Source organism: Hemibagrus wyckioides, linkage group LG02 (assembly GCF_019097595.1).
Source record: "Hemibagrus wyckioides isolate EC202008001 linkage group LG02, SWU_Hwy_1.0, whole genome shotgun sequence".
NCBI lineage: Eukaryota > Metazoa > Chordata > Actinopteri > Siluriformes > Bagridae > Hemibagrus > Hemibagrus wyckioides.
In genome coordinates, this window is record NC_080711.1 from 13,256,348 (window position 1) to 13,271,783 (window position 15,436).

A 15,436-nucleotide genomic window follows, 5' to 3' on the forward strand; every position below is an offset into this window, starting at 1 on the left:
TCTGCAGAGTCAATCGCTACAGACCTCCAAACTTCATGTGACCTTCAGATTAGCTCAAGAACAGTGCGCAGAGAGCTTCATGGAATGGGTTTCCATGGCCGAGCAGCTGCATCCAAGCCAGACATCACCAAGTGCAATGCAAAGCGTCGGATGCAGTGGTGTAAAGCATGCCGCCACTGGACTCTAGAGCAGTGGAGACGCGTTCTCTGGAGTGATGAATCACGCTTCTCCATCTGGCAATCTGATGGACGAGTCTGGGTTTGGCGGTTGCCAGGAGAACGGTACTTGTCTGACTGCATTGTGCCAAGTGTAAAGTTTGGTGGAGGGGGGATTATGGTGTGGGGTTGTTTTTCAGGAGCTGGGCTTGGCCCCTTAGTTCCAGTGAAAGGAACTCTGAATGCTTCAGCATACCAAGACATTTTGGACAATTCCATGCTCCCAACTTTGTGGGAACAGTTTGGAGCTGGCCCCTTCCTCTTCCAACATGACTGTGCACCAGTGCACAAAGCAAGGTCCATAAAGACATGGATGACAGAGTCTGGTGTGGATGAACTTGACTGGCCTGCACAGAGTCCTGACCTCAACCCGATAGAACACCTTTGGGATGAATTAGAGCGGAGACTGAGAGCCAGGCCTTCTCGTCCAACATCAGTGTGTGACCTCACAAATGCGCTTCTGGAAGAATGGTCAAAAATTCCCATAAACACACTCCTAAACCTTGTGGACAGCCTTCCCAGAAGAGTTGAAGCTGTTATAGCTGCAAAGGGTGGACTGACGTCATATTGAACCCTATGGATTAGGAATGGGATGTCACTTAAGTTCATATGCAGGTGAGCGAATACTTCTGGCAATATAGGGGGGGTGTGGGTGTGTGTGTGTGTGTGTGTGTATGTATGTATGTATGTATTTATTATATTATATTATATTATATTATATTATATTATATTATATTATATTATATTATATTATATATTATATTATATTATATTATATATATAATAATAATATAATATATATCTCTATAAATTAGCACTTGTATGACTTTCATACAGGGGACGGGTTTGGAGTATGGCGCTCTTTATTTCCCAATCCGACATCAAATGAATAGTCACCATGAGAACACACTGTTGCCCCTGAGGCCCAACTATCTGTTGTTAGAGCAAGGCTTTGTGCTTTACCCAAAGGTTTTTGATGTTATTGCGCGTCCTTTCGTAGAGAGAAAAAAAAAGTATGTGACGGTAGTGTGTAACATGGGTCGAGCACTTTTATAAGGTGTCGAAAGCCCACATCACCGAAAACGGCGGCAAATATTTAGCAATGAACACCCCTACTGCATTTGTTATTTTTTGCGTCTCTCAGAATCAGTTGTGTATGAATGCTGGAAGGAATCAGCTAGGGACTGTAGCTTTTTGGATGCCTGTGTTACCTGCTCTGCCATCCTGCTTCCAGACAGTGATATCCCTGGCGCTTCAGAAGTGTGGCCATGTTGGAAGTATTTCCATTTGAGTAGGTAACTCTCGTGTAACAGTGCTTGCACACAGTCCTCGGCATCATAGTCAACAGGCAAATCCGAAATGTCCCCAACACCACAGTTTTGAAAGACGGCGGTGCTTCCTCGTATTTCTGTCTCACTTCACCACTCGCTATGGTTAGAGTGTGAAATCTGACACCAGCATCGCAAGCATGGTTAAGCGCCCCTAACTTTAGCGCTCACTGATTGGATATTTACTCGAGGGGAGGTGTTCATATGTCTCAGCGCGTAGTCATACAGTACAGGCAAACACAAACAGCCAGTTCAGAGAATAATAAAACTCATGGAAATTATTTAAACAAGAACGGAAATAATTGTGATTAACATACACGTATTGAACTGTAGAGGTTGTACCGAATAGTTCAATATTATATTGAGTATTGTGGTATCCCCAGTGTTTAAGGAACCATATAGCAAACTGGACACACACAAATCTCTCCATATTTGATAGTGGAAAAATGTCACCTCACTGACAACTGTGTGTGTGGTGTGAGCTTATTAATTCCACTTCACTGATTGAGATACTATTGCTGTCTATCCAATCTGGGGATCTCACTGCTCTGGAGTTTGCAAGTATGTATTTATTTTTTTTTTATGTAGAAGGATTAAAGACAATTAAGTTATGTATGTTGTTTTTGCTGCTTGCAGGAATGCCACAATACTTGCTGAAACTCGAATGGTGGTGATGAAGATCTTTGAGGATTTCACACAGTCATGGTATTGGATAATCCTGTAAGTAAATAATAATCTGTCTAAGAAGAATGTATGCCTCATTCTTAACTTAATGATGCTGATGATCTGAAACCAAGTTGCAGTATCTGTCAAATCTGATTATATGTTGTTTAACATTATACAGTTGTTATTATACATTGATCTCTTATGTTATATGTGAAGCTTATATTCTGTGTTGGTTGTGTTTCATCAGTGGCCTGGTCATAGCAACAATCCTGAGTCTGATCTTCATTGTACTGCTGAGGTTCTTAGCTGGCATCATGGTCTGGGTTATGATCATCATGGTCATCCTCGTCATTGGATATGGTAGGGTCTCTGTCAGAACAAACGAGCATACATTTTGGGTGCTAAGAAACCTGTATTTGAAATCTGTCACTATTCACTAGTATAATCAGTGAACAGTGAATGCAGTACAGTTAGGCAATCAAGCTTTATTATATACAGTGTATGCACTCACAGGTTAGTTTAATAGCAACACCTGGACTCAGATTTTACACATAATGGTTCAATAACATCCAGTGAGAAGCAGTTCATCAGGTGGAGAAACACCTTGTTTAGGGTAAAGAGAATGGACAGGCAGGTAGGAGCTGACAGCAAGAATATCACAAATAACTCTTTTTGCAACAGTTTGGGGTGGAACTGCATCTCTGAATGCAAAACATTGATCACTGAGGCACAGAGTCATAACAGAAGAAAACCACATCTTGGTTCCCCTCCTATCAGCCAGGAATAGGCAAATGAGGCTACAGTGGGAACTGAACTGAACTGATGTTTGGAAAGATGTTGCCTGCACTCTCTTATACCAGTGAACCTGTACATTAACCCTATCAGCATTATTTTCTGCATTGCACTGCTGCCTTATGATTGAAGCAGGTGTACAGTTCTTATTTATGTGGCTGATGAGTGTGTAATATATATAAAACGTAGCTCTTGTACATCTATGACTATGTAGGTGCCGTTTTCCTAAATTAGGCACATACACTACTCACAAAAAGTTAAGGATATTCAGCTTTCAGGTGAAATTTCAGGATGCACCTAAAATGCACTATAACCTTTACAGGTGAACTTTAATTTGACCTTCTCTACACTTTTGAATGCTCATGTCCAACTGTTCAGTGCTTCAGTACTTTTTGCATAACTTGCTGTTCTCTAACAAGGTGCTTAACGGCAAAATTCACAACTGGTGTTTGATCCATGAATCGACCAATAAATTTTCTGGTTCAATTAGAATTGGTATTTAAACAGTCCTCTTCACCATGCTGTTCACATTTTGACATCATGAGACCAAGACGACACCCAACAATTGATCAACAGTACCTCGCCATTGCGAGGCTTCAAACAGGATGTTCTCAGAGGGAAGTGCCCACTGAGCTTAGAGTGTCAGTGTCATCAGCAGGTTGCTACCGAGGTACATAGAGACTGGAAGAGTCACAGAAAGACATAGAAGTGGACCTCCTTTGGCCACATCCCACGTTGAAGACCGCTTCATTATGAACAGTGCCCTGCAGAACCGGATGATGAATGCCACTCAACTCCAGGCACATTTAAGGGAGGTGAGAGGCACCCAAGTGTCATGTCGGACCATTCGAAAACGTTTACATCAGTGTGGTCTGTGTGCTAGATGACCTGCAAGGGTACCTGACCACACCACCAGGCACACGCGTCCCTGTCTTGCATGGGCCAGAGAGCATTTACGCTGGTCGAGGGACCAGTGGGCCTCAGTGCTGTTCTCTGATGAAAGTTGATTCATGCTGAGCAGAAATGATGGCCGCCAACGATGTTGGAGACGTCAAGGAGAGCGCTATGCATCAGCCACTGTTGTGGTGGCATTACAGTCTGGACAGGTGTGTCTACTCAATACATAACTGCCCTACATCTTGTGAATGGTACAGTGACAAGCCAATACTACCTGAATAACATCATTAATCCAGTCATTGTGCCCCTGCATGAACAACACAGGCCTAATTTCATCTTCATGGACGACAATGCTCCAGCTCATCGAGGTCGCATCATTAGGGAACAGCTGCTGGAGGCTGGGGTACCTCAAATGGAGTGGCCTGCACTTTCTCCAGACCTGAATCCCATAGAAAACCTATGGGATCAGCTGAGTCGCTGTGTAGAGGCTCGTAACCCTGCACCCCAGAACCTCAATGACCTGAGGGCCGCCCTTCAAGAAGAGTGGAATGCCATGCCTTAGCAGACGATAAGTCGACTCGTGAACAGCATGACACGTCGTTGTCAAGCTGTAATTGATGGTCAAGGGCAATGTTCCCTCTAATTTTTTACTGCACTGAGCAAATACAAAGTTCTATGAGTGCAAACATTTAACCTGTGAGCAATTTCAGCAAAAATCTTTATATAGTCACAAAAATCAGCATGTTACCATTACCTGATGGGCTATAGTTTGATAGAATATTTAGTCAATTCTATTAACAGTTCAACAAATGTGTTATTAATGAATGATCAATATTTTTAACCGAACACATTTTATTAAACCAGATTGTATTTAAACCATATACAAACAAAACAACAGTTTTAGTTCTAACATTTTTAACAACTTTTAGTGCAATAGTGCTTCATCAGTCCTTTCTTGACTGGCCATGCAGGTCTGTGGAGATTTGGAACCTCTCTCTATACAGCATCTGAAAACAAAGATGCATCACAATAATAAAATATTATCTGCCTGTTTTCTTTCAGTGACTACAGATCTAGTTATAGTAACTTAGCCTTTTAAATAAAGTGTAAAGCTTTTGTCAGTTAATTAACCACAATACTTAAACATAATGTAATGTATAAAGTTATATTAAAATTTATATTTCAGCAAACAGTATAAAAATTGTGCAAGTCAAACACATTAAATGCATGCATTATTACTATGCATTTATTAATAATGTAGCCTACAAAACCTGTGCCTTTAAAACTTCTCCCGTCTGTCCTTGATCCTTTTCCAGTGGTTATAGACCGTGTCCAGATTTATAGACCCGTCTGCTTGTGTAGACCGAATTCTCATTAGCTGATCCAAGTGGGTGGTCTGAAGTCGGCTGCGTGAATTTGTCTTGATACGATTCATGAGACTGAAACCACGTTCACAGTCTGCACTAGACGCTTGGAATGTCCCGCAAATGTCAATCAACTGTGCAAGCTCCGCGTACTCCTGACTTTTTAGTGTCCAGGTTACCATTTCAGTGAATGTCTGCAGCGCTCCGGTCTTTCGTTTTTCTTTGACGGTGAACTTGAAATCCTTGTACTGTTGACAGATGCTCTCGGTGGCGGCTTCATCTATTTGTTTCAGAAAAGCGTGGAACTTCTGTCAGTATGGTTACATCATTTGTGCTGTGATCAAAATGGAGTGTTGAATCCAATGTTTCTAGGCTAAAAGCAGACCATTTTTTAAGCTCACCTTCACGAAATCGTGCATCAGGATTGTCACTGACTTTGCGGACAAACAGAATTTTGTCTGCTGTATTTATTGCATATTGTATTTATTCATTTTTCCCCAACAGCTCATTCACACGGTTGCTCCAATAAACATGCTCCCCAAGATACTGAGATCAAAGTTTTTCCATCTTAGCTCTGGCAAAGCAATGGGCATCAATGATGCTAAGATTGCTGCGCTGCACGGAGACACTGATCTTAGCTAGTTCTTCCAACACATCTCCGAGCACAGTAATTGCAACTCTGTACTTGGGATCAGAGTTTTTTTTGAGACAGTATTTTGCAATCGGGTCTTCGTTGTCTGCTTCTTTTGTACAGTACTCTGTTAACAGACTGTAATTCCGCAAAAACGCATTTACAGCTTGGTAACGCGACAGCCAGTGAACCTCATTCAATGGCCTGAAAGACCATGAATCCACTTCTAAAACATCTGCCAGCTCGTCGAATTTGCTTTTCTTCACAGAAGACCTACTGAATAGTGAATATACTGTCCTTAAAAGTGTTTTCACTTCTTTCATCAACGGCACACCTTTCCATGCATCATCAATTCCCAAATCCTCTCGAAGAGAAACGGAGTGTTCTGTAAGGTGCGGTATTTGCCGTCTTAATATTGCAGTAACTCCATTATGTTTGCCTAACATGACAAAAGCGCCGTCAGACGTTAACATGGCCATTTTCTGCAAATTAAGTCTGTAATCAGTGTAGAACTTTATTATTGCATCGGCAATGTCCTGGGCGCTGCATTGTGCCAGCTGAATGATCCCGGCAAATACAGTTTTGTATGTGAATTGATTTTTGGAGCAAATTTTGCACACAATCCCATTAGCTCCAAAGCTAAATATGTCAGACAATTTAACTGACTTATTGGGACCATCACTTGTATCCGTTTCAACGATTTCATTTAGCCATTCTTGCTTAAGTCAAACAAACCTTTTTCTTAGGCTTTTGCAGAGATGTTTCATCTTTTTCTTTTTGCCATTGCTGACTGGATGCGCATCATCTGCGTGGTCTGAACTTGTGCTGCGCGGGACCCTCAATTAGTTTGCGCGGCCGTGCGTGCGTGCAGCTTAAAGGGAACATTGGTCAAGGGCACATGACGAAATATTGAGACATTGACATTTTTTGTTGTGGTATACCCACCACTTTTGTTGGCTTTTGTCTCAATAAATTGTTTGAGATGAGGAAATCACCATTGCATGCTTCTACTTTTATGATACAATATCACTGTAGCGTGAACTTTTTACATTTTCCATAAATTTCACCCAAAAGCCAAATATCCTTAACTTTTTGTGAGTAGTGTATAAAAATGTCTAGTTCCTTGTTTGTTTTAAGTTTGTTTCTGCTGTCGAAGACACTGCAAGCTTTAGTTTTTGCTCATTATTTTTTATTTCTGTTTAATCAGGTATCCTCCACTGCAGCCTGGAGTATGTTCATCTAAAGAACACCCCTGGGGCCAACATCACCCTCAAGGAGCTGGGCTTCCAGATGGACTTGAATGTGTACCTGCATATCAGACAGACCTGGTTAGCCTTCAGTGAGTTGCTTAAAGTCTCCACAGCTGCTCTGTCCTCACCATGTTTTTGTTTTGTTCCTGTCTTTTGTTCATCATGAGCAATTGAGGACATCTTCAGTTTGGGAATTGGGAGGCCAGGGGGTTTTAGAATAAGTATTAGCTGGCTCAGATGTGACTTGCTGAAACAGAATGAAAACAAAAGTATAGGATGTTTGCCATGCATATGCTGAGATTTCTGCTCTGTTCATCTCTGCAGTAATCATTCTGGCAATAGTGGAGCTGATCATCATCCTGCTCCTAATCTTCCTCAGAAAGAGAATCTTAATCGCCATTGCTCTGATCAAAGAGGCCAGCAGGTGTGTACAGTACATGGGTTCTGTCATAACATTCAGTCTTAGTCAGATAGCAAACGAAAATGATTAAATATAGATGCCTTCATAACTACTATTCATTGTAAATTTGTTTTATAACTGCTATTTCAGAAACGGCTAGTTTTCGACTCTCGTGGTAGAACCGTTCTCGGTTGTCTGTATTTTGTTAAAAAAAAAAAAAAACAGCTTTGGAATATAGGGCTGGTGTTATTCTTATTATAACACGGTACTGCTCTAGCAGAGAGACCATTTACTTTCCAACACATAATCCTTTTTTAGAAATACATCTCAGTGTTTTTGGGTGGCGTTCTCTTTCAGCCCTTATCTAATCTCTGGTGGACCAGAAAGCAATGACTAACTGTATTTGGATAGTGAAACTACATTCAAGATAAAATTTAACCATTAGCATTTAAAAAAAATATTCATGCTGTAAGTCTAATTCTTTAACACTTTTTTTATATTTTACAGGGCCATCGGACATGTGATGTCATCGTTGTTTTACCCTCTGTTAACCTTCTTGCTCCTATCCATAGTCATTGCATACTGGGCCATCACAGCTATGTATCCTTTAGCTCTGCTTTAATTGTCCCATCACGCATTATTCTGTGACTTGTGGGCCTTGTTATCCCAGTCCCATTTGGGTTTTGTCTCGTGAGCGCTGGACTGGTAAACAGTAACAGAACAGTTTGGATTTTTAAAGTGGCTTCTTGTCAGTAATATGGCAGTAGCAGTTGGTAAATGTTTTGCGTCTGAATCTAAATCTGTTGAGTCATAGCCACGAGAAAAAATACAGCTCAACTAAAGAAATGGCCTTCTGCTTTAGGTTGATTAATGTTTATGTAGTGGATATAGTTTTCCATCATGATAAAGTGTTCAGGATGAAAGGCTTTGTGGCGTCTCAATGCAGACTTATTATTATTATTATTATTATTATTATTATTATTTGCATTTATTAACTTCAAGTGAAAGAACACACCGAGGCTGGAGATTATAAGGAAAATAAGTTGTTGTTGTTTTGTTATCATGGTTTAACCATCATTGTAACTCTACAAAAAAAGACCTTGACACCTTTACTCAGCTTCCTCTCCACATCCAATGAGGCAGTGTACAAAGTCTTTAATCAGGGTGAGTGTATATACGCAAGGAACAGCTGCAACCCCGAGGTGAGTGTTTCAGCAAACTGACCATGTTAGATGGATGATTCTTCCATTGGAATAACTGCAGTTGAACTTAAATTTGCATTTGTAATGGATACACTAAAGAAACAGAAATCAATAGTAGTTATTTATAGTTTTCTGTCCAGAATATTTTCTATTTGTGGAAAATGTGGTGAAAAAGATTTGACCCCCATTAAGGTGGTTCTCCATATAAAATATCTTGAATATGTCATTTGTTTGTCTAGTTATATGGATATTATATCAGTCACCACACACTGATTGTATAGTAAATGATTTGATTTAGGGCATTTATAGTAGATATGAAGTATACAAGTTCGTCAACATGAAATAATGCAGCATCGCTCTCAGACAGACTTACATTGATGTATTGCTATCAGAATATCAAAAATCAAACCTACACAGTTTCTTAGAGCATGGATCAACACAACCAAATAAATTTTTTGTTTCTCCAGTTTTTATACCTGGGTGTGTTGGAAATAACTGCAACAAACAGTGTCCTGATTGAGTGCCGATTGATTGTGCTTGACTAAAATTGATCAAGACCCAGTGTAATATCCATACAAGTGTAGGATAGGAAATATAGTCATTCCAGTGTTCGCTTTCTTTTGTTTCAGAACTACACCACCTCTGAAATGCAGAAACAGTGTCCAGAGTCACAGTGCCTTTTTGCGTTCTATGGCGGTGAATCTGCCTACCACAAGTACCTCATCTTCCTACAGTTCTACAACGTCTTCCTCTTTTTCTGGTGTGCCAACTTCGTGACAGCCTTGGGTCAGATGACCTTGGCCGGTGCATTTGCTTCCTACTACTGGGCATTCAACAAGTCCCGCGATATGCCTGCCTGCCCAGTGTTTGCCTCATTTGGCAGAGCTCTCAGGTATGTGACTGAGTGTGCGAATGTCCTTCCCCACATCTATAAATAGAAATAAAATGAAACAATTACAGGATTTTGCTTGGATTATCTTGCAGACCAGCTGGTCATCCAACTGCAGTTTGTTTTGGTCTCTCTTCACATGTATACCGTGGTTTATACAGATAGCAGGCTAATTGAAGGGACATGCAGTGGGAGGTGTTTTTCCTGGCATGATATGGATCCAATTCTCACTTTAGAGCAAATACTAGCTTCACTAGAATCCAGATCAGTATTTTCACTGAGGAGATTACAAGATTACAAGGCAGTATTTCTGTCCTGAATGGGATGAAAATGTTTTCAACATGGCAACTTGATGCTTTGATGATTTTATGAAGATGGACTGAAGTGTCAAACAGCACTCACAACCAATAATACAGCTTTTGAGGAAATAACTTTTACTTTGTAGAATCTATGCCAGTTTTGCTTCCCGAATACAGTCAGTAAAATGATGCACGTTGACTGTTTTTTAAAAATGGTCTTAGCAGATGGTGTGGATTAAATCACTGGCAGTTTGTTTCCATTGACATGAGTTACAGTCTGATTTGGACTGGAAAAGTGATTGATGTCTGAATCACAAACATAGGAATGTCTTCACTAAATGCGATCATTCCTAAAGTTCCAAACAAACTACATAAATCTCAAACTGATTTTTAGCTTTATTGTAACCACTTGTATGGTGCATGGCCACACAAGTACAAATCCTAGAAACCCCCAGAGGTTTTTATAAAAGTTTGGTGTGTAAAGTTTTGAGAGACTGCTTCTTGGAGTGTTTCTGTATTGAAAAATGTGTGGCACCTCATTTCTCACAGGACATAATGGAATCTTCATCAGCATCTGTTCTCTGAAAGGGATTTTTAAAAATTACATGACTAAAATGTCAATGATGCACTGGGAATAATTACATTTACCCACTTCCTCATGTAAATCCAATAGAGCCTCAGCCTCCTGCATGTTATCAGAACACATAACGTTGCTGAGAATTGGGAGCAGATCAGGTGTAACCATGAAGTGATATTTAATGGGTCAGGACATCAGTTGTATTTCTGTCTTTGTATGTATTTATATTCTGTGTCTGTGTTTATTAGGTATCACACCGGCTCTCTTGCATTCGGTTCTCTCATCTTGGCAATCGTTCAGGTCATCAGGGTTCTGCTGGAGTACCTGGACCACAAACTAAAAGGTAAGTCATACATACCCTTCAAATCCTTTATGATCTCCTTATCAAATTCATTGTGCTGGGCATGTTAAAACCTATTTCATGCATGATGAGTTTCCAGCAGTTTAATTCATTGTCATTTATATATGGTGGAGTTTCATCCACTGTTTAATAAGCTGTGTGTGTTCAAGAGTTCCTGGTTTGTCTTGACAGTGGCCCAGAATAAATTTGCCAAGTTTCTTCTCTGCTGCCTCAAGTGCTGCTTCTGGTGCCTGGAGAAATTCATCAAGTTCATCAACAGGAATGCTTATATCATGGTGTGTGTTCCTGACCCTTTTCATTTTTCCAAGCCTAAGCCAGTGTTTTACTGCATCTCAATGAACTACACAACAACTGCTACTTGCCTCTGGTATCATCTTTTAAATTTGACTTCAGAATTTATAGATGCAAATGAAAAAGTAATGGGAATGCACAAGCTGTGAGCTTTTCCCACAACTCTTCAAACAGGTCACAAATGATTAGAAACTGAAATTCAGATACTGAAATATCATGTGTCTGCCTTTGACAAATGGAAGCTAGCTCTTTAACAATTACATTAACTAGCCTGCTAGACTATTTTCTATTCTAATGATATTTGGTTATATGAAACCTATAAACATCTGGGGAATTGACAAATAGTGTAATCATAGTTTTTGGGTAAGGTAAAAGTTTCTTAAAAAAGATTCTTAGGCTGTTTTAATAGTTTATTGAACCATGGAGATCTTAGTAGATATTTAATTATTCTCCATAGATTTATTTGGTTTAAATCCCTGATTAATATGCTTATACAAAAGACTAAGACTGGATTTAGATTAGTGTAATCTGTAATAAGCCAGAGCAACATGTAAACAGAGTTTTTTGCTCCCTCAGGTGGCCATTTACGGTAAAAATTTCTGCACTTCAGCCCGGGATGCCTTCTTCCTATTGATGAGAAATGTGATCAGGTGGGTAAAGCAAGCAAAATAAACAAATATAAGAAAACTTCCAGACTATTCTTTTAACCTTTGTTCTCACTTTTATTTTTTTAAAGGGTTGCTGTCTTGGACAAGGTCACGGATTTCTTGTTGTTTTTGGGGAAGCTGCTTATTGTGGGCATTGTAGGCAAGTGGATAGTGGTTTCTTTTTTTTTTTAATAATAATAATGTCATGTCTTCCTATATGTATAGTCCTTATGGTCATCTCTCTGTTTTGACCCATGCTCCCGGCTAGCTAGCTAGCTTTTGGCTTTATTTTTATTTTTCTCTCTTTTTTTTTTTTTTTATTTATTCAGGTGTCCTTTCCTTCTTCTTCTTCTCTGGAAGAACAAAAGGAGTGGATGTTGTGCCCAATTTGAATTATTACTGGGTGCCCATTCTGGTGAGGAAATGGTGCTATAGCACTATCTAGCATGCTGAGTCAGTTCTTTTTAGCCAATAAATAAATATAATTATAATTAACAAACCAAATCTCCATTAACTGTGTCTGTAATTAGTGGGAAATCTGTTTCGGAAGTGTAAGAGCAGTGATTGGGCTCACAGTGAACTTTTATCTAGATATTGAGAATGAAATATAGAATATATAATAGAAAATATAGAATTTTGTTAGTCAAGCGAATTAAGCTCTTGATTTATTAATGTATTGGTTCATATGAAACCACATGAACAGTTTTAATGTTCTTGAGCATTTCTAATGATCGTTAGGTTAGAAAGTTCTTTTTTGAAACAAATGCATTGTTCAGGACTTTTTGGATCTTTTCAGGATTTTTTGTGTGTGTGTGTTTACACAGACGATTATGGTGGGCTCCTACCTTATTGCCCATGGATTCTTCAGTGTGTATGCCATGTGTGTTGACACACTCTTCCTTTGCTTCTGTGAGTACCGGATAAACTTCAATACCACACTTGAAACAATACATCTATGTCTCGAACTAAGCATACTAACACTAAAAAAAAAAATCTAGGTTTATGTAAATATTACAGTACTATGTAAAGTCTTATTTTCTGTACCAAATACTCCAGTATGCCATTAATCCTATACTGTAGTTTAATTTTAACCAACAGCATGTTGGTTTGTTACTGTTATTCTGTCAGAGCAGTCTCTGTATATTTTACTGGATAACAGAAATGGTGGCTCAGGCTCTAAATGAAGCATGCAAGAGTGGTTTTTCTAACTCTTTTTTACTATCTGACTTTATTATTAAGCTGTACTATCTAACTAACATGTCACTTGGCTGCCTTTTAGCATGATTCTGACTTTTTCCTGTTGCTCCTTTTTCTCTCTTCCTTGTTTGTCTGCCCCTCTCCTTCCTCCTTCCTTCACTCCCCTTCCCCTTCCTGTTTTTTCTGGCCACACTCCATTTAACACGACCTCACTCTCCTTTGCATTTGTTTTTGTTTTTTTTATGTTAACTCCTTGTTGTACACACTCATACACGCATGAAAATTTCACCCCTGCACACATGTACTATCCTACCTTTACATACTCATGCGCACACACGTAAAAGGTGAGGATCTGGAGCGCAACGACGGCTCTGCAGCTCGACCGTATTACATGTCGTCTACGCTGCACGAGATCCTGTTCAAGGACACCGGGGAACCCGCTGTCAATTCTCCATTTTCACCCCAGGAGGAAAAGGTCCCGCTGAGAACACACAAGGCCTCCATGGAACAAGACTAGCATGCAGCCTCCAAAGATTAGTCATTCTGTCTGTTTCATTGGCAACTCAGCACATGTTCAGCTGATGTCCTTAGATTTGTAAAAAGCATTGACTACCATGGTGTAGATTATGTGTCAGTCACTTCAATCTGTTGTTACTGTTATATAATGTGTGATTCATTCAGTGACAGTAGTTCATTGTTATTTTAAAGATTTAGAAATTGGTGCATTGATTGAAATTTTTTTTTTTAAGCAAAGCTGCTTACAAGTGAGACAGAATACAACAGTTAATGCTTAAGGGTCTCACATGGACCCCACAGTGGTGATATGTGTCTTGAGCAGTGAATGTCTTTGGGAATTCTTACATTCCCAAAAACCTTATTATAGGCAGATGTGGAAGCATGTTGCCATATAGCTTGTGTATACTTGTGTTTTGTAAAAGAATATCTGAATATTTAGTCGGCACCATTATCTCGTACCTACATCTTTCACGGAAGGTACGACACCTTGCTAATAAACTTACTGTATCTAAAGAACGCAGGGAGTAACTGCAGTGTACTTCAGTATAAAATATACAAGTAGTAAAGGTTGCAGCGTAATATACAAATGTTCCATTGAAACTCTTGGGATTTGTTACTCAGTAGTCATGTCCATTTATCAGAAGCACTTTACACAGAGGAAGAATGTTTGTCCGAAACGTCCTGTTCTCTGCAGCCATTTTTTTTTTCCACTGATGCACTCACCTGCCACTTTGATAGGAACAGATATTAGCCCTGCTCATTCATGTAATTAATTCAATCAGCTGCTTCAGTGGCAGCAGTGCAGTGCATATAATCTCTGGCACTAACATCCATGCCGTTGTTGGTAAATCAGTTTTTTTTTTTCCCCCCAATTCTGATGTTCGTTGTGAACATTAAGTGTAGCTTGTGGCCATGTTTGGATGCACTGCTATCTGGATAATTGGCCAGATGTTCCTAATAAAATGATTGTTGAGTATATACAGAACTGTGCAAAAATCAGACACATGCAAAGAAAACCTGTTCTCTTAAGTACACTGCCAAGCAGTTTTATAAGGTAATTGGTTTCTAGGTTTTTTCAAACATCTGGGAGAACTTCCCTCAGCACTTTTCTAGACTTTTACCGTCTTACTACTTTTACTTTCTGCAACTAATGTCAGACCCCTTGTTGTAAATCTGAAATATAGCCTCTTATTTGATTAAAAAAAAAAAAAAAAAAGATGCATAGACATGAACTCACTGGAAAACAAAACACTGAACCTCTCCCTTTAAGGACAGGAGCTCAGTACTCCTGTAGTGTATCCAGGTTTATGTTCTGTCTGTGCCATGTGGCGCTGTGTTAGTAGGAAAGTTGCACTTAATGACACTTGATGCTGTTCAGCTTGTTTCATTATTTAAGTGTGAGATAGGAATAATGCACTGCTACTCTGCTGCTATGCATTTACTTTGTAGCTGTAAATATTTGTCATATTAATGAAATATGCTGATACTCAGGCTGGATTTTTCCGGATTTGTAATTTCTCATTTTTAATGCAAATGCTAATAGCAGTAAGTGCTGTTTTTCATCTGTTTTGATTTTGAATGTCATTGGCATTTTTCTGTTGATTTTGACTAAACAAAAGTCCTCTTGGGCTGATTTGAGTTTGAGGTCCCCTGAATAGTACTTTTTCCCCCCAAACACGAAGCCTTATCTTTCCAAAGAAAACACCACTTTGCCTTGAACTGTAACTATAAAGAATATGCCCTGTTTCTCTAAAAGGACTTCTCAACTTGTTCTTCCCTCTTTCACCTGACTGTTGAGAGTGGTGCCTTTCAATCTGTCTATTAAAATGTATGTGTATATAATTCTTGCTTTTTCTTGTTGTCCTTTTAGTGTTACTATGTTTTTGGGGGTTTTTTTTCTTTCAAAAGAAGGCA

General features: G+C 39.3%; 1 protein-coding gene across 4 annotated transcripts in view; it reads left to right on the plus strand.

Moving 5' to 3' along the window:
- LOC131366612 (choline transporter-like protein 2) overlaps window positions 1-15,436 on the plus strand; it is a 37,280-nt gene that overhangs the window by 21,097 nt on the left and 747 nt on the right. For 2 of the 4 annotated variants that reach the window (XM_058411230.1, XM_058411219.1), the window contains exons 9-22: window positions 2,180-2,263; window positions 2,457-2,569; window positions 7,101-7,232; window positions 7,468-7,567; window positions 8,051-8,143; window positions 8,661-8,745; window positions 9,375-9,637; window positions 10,759-10,853; window positions 11,043-11,146; window positions 11,739-11,812; window positions 11,899-11,969; window positions 12,139-12,224; window positions 12,634-12,718; window positions 13,351-14,748. In XM_058411230.1, the coding sequence (XP_058267213.1) occupies window positions 2,180-2,263; window positions 2,457-2,569; window positions 7,101-7,232; window positions 7,468-7,567; window positions 8,051-8,143; window positions 8,661-8,745; window positions 9,375-9,637; window positions 10,759-10,853; window positions 11,043-11,146; window positions 11,739-11,812; window positions 11,899-11,969; window positions 12,139-12,224; window positions 12,634-12,718; window positions 13,351-13,523 (1,558 nt within the window). In that variant the 3' untranslated portion in view covers window positions 13,524-14,748. Of the gene's footprint in view, window positions 1-2,179; window positions 2,264-2,456; window positions 2,570-7,100; window positions 7,233-7,467; window positions 7,568-8,050; window positions 8,144-8,660; window positions 8,746-9,374; window positions 9,638-10,758; window positions 10,854-11,042; window positions 11,147-11,738; window positions 11,813-11,898; window positions 11,970-12,138; window positions 12,225-12,633; window positions 12,719-13,350; window positions 14,749-15,436 lie in introns of those variants that run through there. The other 2 variants (XM_058411237.1, XM_058411245.1) reach the window with 1 other exon arrangement.